We start from the raw sequence: 5121 nt of genomic DNA on the forward strand, positions 1-5121 counted from the left end.
TAGGCGATTTTGTACATTTAAAACATTTAAATGACCGTTGAGGTCCTCATTACGAACAAATGAGTAACAAGCACTGTGAGTATGATCGTGTCTGCACTTTTTGAGATCACACCGGAGGACCGTTTTCTGCGTGGCATCGCCTCTGCTAGGAAGCGCAGATCGCTACCATGGCTGGGTTTGGTATTAGGGGACGCTGTCGTCACTCCCGTGCTAAGTGACCAGCGGCTTAGTTTCATACTCCGAGAAGTTAAAGTGCTCTGAAATGTCAGTCTCGTTGCTAACATCGAGCGTTCTCTTCTTTTTTAAGGAAAGTAAGTAAACATGGGCAAAGGAGATCCTAAGAAGCCGAGAGGCAAAATGTCATCATATGCCTTCTTTGTGCAAACTTGCCGGGAGGAACACAAGAAGAAGCACCCAGATGCTTCCGTCAACTTCTCAGAGTTTTCTAAGAAGTGCTCAGAGAGGTGGAAGGTAAGAGGGCTTAAAACGCACAAAAAAGAGTGGAGCCTATGTCCTTTTGCATACTGAGTGGCAATGTCAGGCTCCTCAATAACAAAGGACACTCACTGGTTTTATTCATTTTAATACTTGAGGATAATTTATTAAAATCTTATCAACTTAAAGTTTACAAATAATTCTTTTATAGACCATGTCTGCTAAGGAGAAAGGAAAATTTGAAGACATGGCAAAGGCGGACAAGGCTCGTTATGAGAGAGAAATGAAAACTTATATTCCTCCTAAAGGGGAAACAAAAAAGAAATTCAAGGATCCCAATGCACCCAAGAGGCCTCCGTAAGTATCTTGCCATTTTTCTTTCAAGAAGTGTTTTGCAGTAAAATCACAAATTCAGCAAGCCACCTTGTGGGTTTGGAGTGTATAAGCAAAGTTGCTTAGCTAATAGTGGCTCACATTGGTATATTTAAGTGTTGTAAGTAAAATTCCTATGGGATGGGACTTTAGCCAGAGCATTTGAACTTGGTATTTGCTTTCTTCACCCAATATATTTGTAAATGTCATTTTGAGTCTTTTCTTGAGAAATATCTGAAATACTTAATTTGCAGAATGTCTTTTTGGAGCTCTAACATTAATATTAATAGTGTCTATTCAACTAGTACTATCATGTTAAATAATTGTAAATCGGGCTTTGGTTATGAAGGATAATTAGCATATTATGATATTTGTACCCTATCCAATGCATGCTAGAAATTAGAAGCAGTTTTTTATATGTAAATAAACTACACATTTGATAGTAAACTTCTAAAATGAAATTTCTCTTTGTAGTTCGGCCTTTTTCTTGTTTTGTTCTGAGTATCGCCCAAAAATCAAAGGGGAGCATCCTGGTCTATCCATTGGTGACGTTGCAAAGAAGCTGGGAGAGATGTGGAATAACACTGCTGCAGATGACAAGCAGCCTTATGAAAAGAAGGCTGCTAAGCTGAAGGAGAAATATGAAAAGGTAAGGAGTATAGATTTGCTTGGTGTAATTAGGTAATCTTGGTACTTCGCCTTAATTTCTATTTTCTTGGGTGTTTCTAAAAATTTGAGGTATAATGCTGGTTTTTTGATGTTAGTATAACAGCTATGTTTAGTATGTTCACTGGATATGATCCTAAGTCCTTTTCCATCTTTTAAATTAGTAGAATATGAAATTGTAATAGAAATGTGTTGGGTTTTTTTGTTCGTTTTTACTTTATATTATTTGCCTTGGGCAAAGATTGTGCATTTAAGCTGGGTTTGTTATTCCCCAATATCTCCGAATATGTTGAAGTTTTGGTAGTTACTTTGAGTCAGATGATTAGTTATTTTAAATGGTCTAGGTATACAATATAAAAGTAGGTTGAACAAAAATAATATAGATTGTGTACTTCATAAACATGCCCTGAAACATTTATATTCTCTGTCTTAGATAACCCCAGAATACTAAATTTTAAGTTAAAAAGTTAATGTCTGTAATAAATTGATGTGAAGGAAAGTCTATAACCCCTGTACTTTGAATTAAAATATTAAAGTTAAATTTTATCTTCTTATTCTGGGGGGGAAAGTATTCTTTTCTAGATGTTTCTTAACCTTAATTGCATGCTTACTTGATAAATTACTTTTTTTTTAAGATAAAATTTTTTACTATGTATGGATTAGGATCTGACAATATAAACCCGTAGAATGCTTTTTTGCATTCAGAAGGTGGCAGTGTCTACCCTTTAATCAAAGTCTCTACATTCTAGTTTCAATAAAGAAATGTTAGCATGTGCATAATTTCACTTCAGTGAGGCATAACATGGCAAATATTAGACCGTGAATTATAATCACCTCATTTTTATATGCATTTTTCAAAGTCTTGGTTGTTTGTGGATGTAGAGTGAGCCTTCAGATGTGTGGTATTTTAGCATAACTGGGATCACTTGATTTTTTTTTTTTAATCAGGTTTTCCCATGTTGCTTTTTATTTCTCCCCATACTTTAACTGTATTGTCTTTCCTACCAATTTCTCCTGCCCTTATCTTGGAAGGATATTGCTGCATACCGAGCTAAAGGAAAGCCTGATGCTGCCAAAAAGGGAGTTGTCAAGGCTGAAAAAAGCAAGAAAAAGAAGGAAGAGGAAGAAGATGAGGACGATGATGAGGAGGAAGAGGAGGAGGAAGATGAAGAAGAAGATGATGAAGAAGAAGATGATGACTATTACAAAATAATTGTTGTTCCATTAACTGAATATCACTCTGTAATTGCAAAAAAAAGTTGCAGCTGTTTTGTTGACATCCTGAATGCTTCTCAGTAAATACAATTTTTTTTTTATTAGTATTGTTGTCCTTTTCATAGGTCTGACATTTTTCTTCTTGAGGGGAAGCTAGTCTTGCTTTTGCCCATTTCGGATCAAATGTTTATTGAAGCGTTTATCTTTTCATATATCTAGCTGATAAAAAGTATTTGTCTGCACACCCTGTGTACTCGTGATGAGGGCAATGAGAATTGAATTGAGGCTGTTTTCATCCATAACAAACTCAAAATTCTGGTCAGTTGATAATTTTCACATAGCCCTGTTACATTTACAAAGTGCAAAGTAACCACTCTACTCACAGCATGGGATCATTAGAAGCACGCATTTGGAAGTCTGTCCTTGAAGGACTACTAATAGGAAAGTTGGTATTAATCTTTACATGAGCACTTGACTTTTTTTTTAAACTCCCACTATCAAGTAATGGCAGTTATGTTTGCAGTTCCCACGTTACAGAAGGCCTGAGACTGTATCCCCAAAAGCGTGAGCTTAAAATACATGACCGCTGAATGAAGTTTTTTGTGGACAGTAGTCCTGGCAAAGGCTCTGAAGAAAAAAAAAGTGGTCTGACTAAATGACTTATTTATCTAAATATGGATTGCTTAGGAAACTTGAGACTCCATTCAAGGTATTTTTAATTAATTGGGCCAACTTTTAAAATTGTATACCACATTTAAGATTGAGTATATTTTCCAAATTATAGTTTTTCCCCTTTATAAAATCAAATAGACACGAGGGAAGTAAACTTTGTATCACAGATTGTCCAATTTTTTTGAATTTGATTTTTATAAGACTCAAAACTCATTAGGGCCATGTTTATCCGCTTAGCTGTTTAGGAAACAATTTGGCAATTTTGTGGTTTTTGACATTATCTTAACGGTGCCAGTGTTTTAAAATAGCGTTCTTGTAATTTTACACGCTTTTGTGATGGAGTGCTGTTTTGTTATATAATTTTGACTTGGATATTTTCATTTGCATTTGTTTATGTAATTTCAGGAGGAATACTGAACATTTGAGTCCTGGATGATACTAATAAACTAATTGCAGAGGTTTTACATATTAGTTAAATGGCTTTCACTTGAGATTTTAAGATTTTATTATATACATACATATTTTAATCTTGTTTCTGATAGCAACACTAAATACAGACTGGCAGAGTTTTTCTTTAAAAATATTTGATGCTTATAAATAGGTTAATGGGCTGATGAAAAACCAGGTTTTTGTCACATGCTAAGTGATCTCAGAGGATACTAAATATATAAATGAGGGAAAACTAATTTTACTTTCAGAATGTTGGGCTAAACAAGATAGTTTTTAAAAGTAAGGATAGTGATAAATGTAAGCCAAATAGAAAGGTTGCCATTGTGTTCAAATTCATCAAAAATGTTTAGAGGGAATAAGTCACTATCCTTTCTGATTTATAAGTTTCTGTGGCTATAGAATCACAATTTCAAGATCAGTTGCCAGCAAGTCTGATCCCTTTAAAAGTGAATACATCCTCAAGGAAACTAATTTTAGTGGGTGTGTCATGAAAACTTTTAAGATGTTGAGAATCTGAATAAAGTTTTTGGGCTAACTGCCTCAGGTCTTAAGGGAAAAATGGATAAAAATCCTCTTCAATCTGAAAATCATTACTGTTTCAACAGTAACCCCTGGAACTTGGATGTCCAAAACTCAAGTAAATGAAGGAGGGAGACAATTTAGATGATTTGGTGTTAAACTGCAAACAATTCTTTAAAAGTTAAGGTATCGGAACTTAGTGTTATAGTTTCAGCACTATGGAGTATAAGGATATTATCAAGAAAAGATTAAACTATAAATTTTCTACATTTTAAAAAAATCAGTATACTGATTGGAAATTTAACCTAATACCCGATTTCCTAATTTACCTGTACAAAGATTGAGAATTATTGCTGGGTTGTAATCTGATCTCCTATCAAGGTGCTGATTTGCCATATCAATTTTTTTTACAGTGAAATTCGAAAAATCTTTTCTGACTTCTATGCATCATGGGTAAGAAATAAGTGCGCTGAGTAGCTGTTAGACAAATATTTCCCTCACTGCCTAAGGAATTATACTTATTGCTCAGATGTTAGTGTAGTATCTAGCTATATAGGAAACTACAAAAAAAATAAGATTTTTAAATGAAAATTGTGGCCAATTTCTTTGGCATCACATACTGTATTTGCCGGCGTATAAGACGACTGGGCGTATAAGACGACCCCCTAACATTTCCACTCAAAATACAGAGTTTGTTATATACTCGCCGTATAAGACTACCCCCTCTTCCGCACACCTTCCACACACCAAATAAAAGGTAAAACAATATCAGATTTGATTTTAACATTTTAA

At 34.5% G+C, this 5121-nt stretch overlaps 1 protein-coding gene across 1 annotated transcript; it reads left to right on the forward strand.

Annotated features, from left to right (window-relative positions):
- The first annotated feature begins 272 nt into the window (after positions 1-272).
- Positions 273-2772, forward strand: HMGB1 (high mobility group box 1). The gene is made up of 4 exons (XM_006763728.2): positions 273-471; positions 647-792; positions 1282-1456; positions 2506-2772. Exons 1-4 carry the CDS (start codon positions 322-324, stop codon positions 2770-2772), a joined length of 738 nt encoding a protein of 245 aa, XP_006763791.1. The 5' UTR covers positions 273-321.
- The last annotated feature ends 2349 nt before the right edge of the window (positions 2773-5121 follow it).

The sequence above is a fragment of the Myotis davidii genome, unplaced genomic scaffold, assembly GCF_000327345.1.
Source record: "Myotis davidii unplaced genomic scaffold, ASM32734v1 scaffold119, whole genome shotgun sequence".
NCBI classification, from domain to species: Eukaryota; Metazoa; Chordata; class Mammalia; order Chiroptera; family Vespertilionidae; genus Myotis; species Myotis davidii.

Bases quoted from the DNA above. Each gene is read 5' to 3' on its own strand.
- HMGB1 (XM_006763728.2), top strand. From the start codon at position 322: ATGGGCAAAGGAGATCCTAAGAAGCCGAGAGGCAAAATGTCATCATAT. The intron at 472-646 runs GTAAGAGGGCTT...ATTCTTTTATAG, and splicing joins AGTGCTCAGAGAGGTGGAAG to ACCATGTCTGCTAAGGAGAA. The intron at 793-1,281 runs GTAAGTATCTTG...TTCTCTTTGTAG, and splicing joins AATGCACCCAAGAGGCCTCC to TTCGGCCTTTTTCTTGTTTT.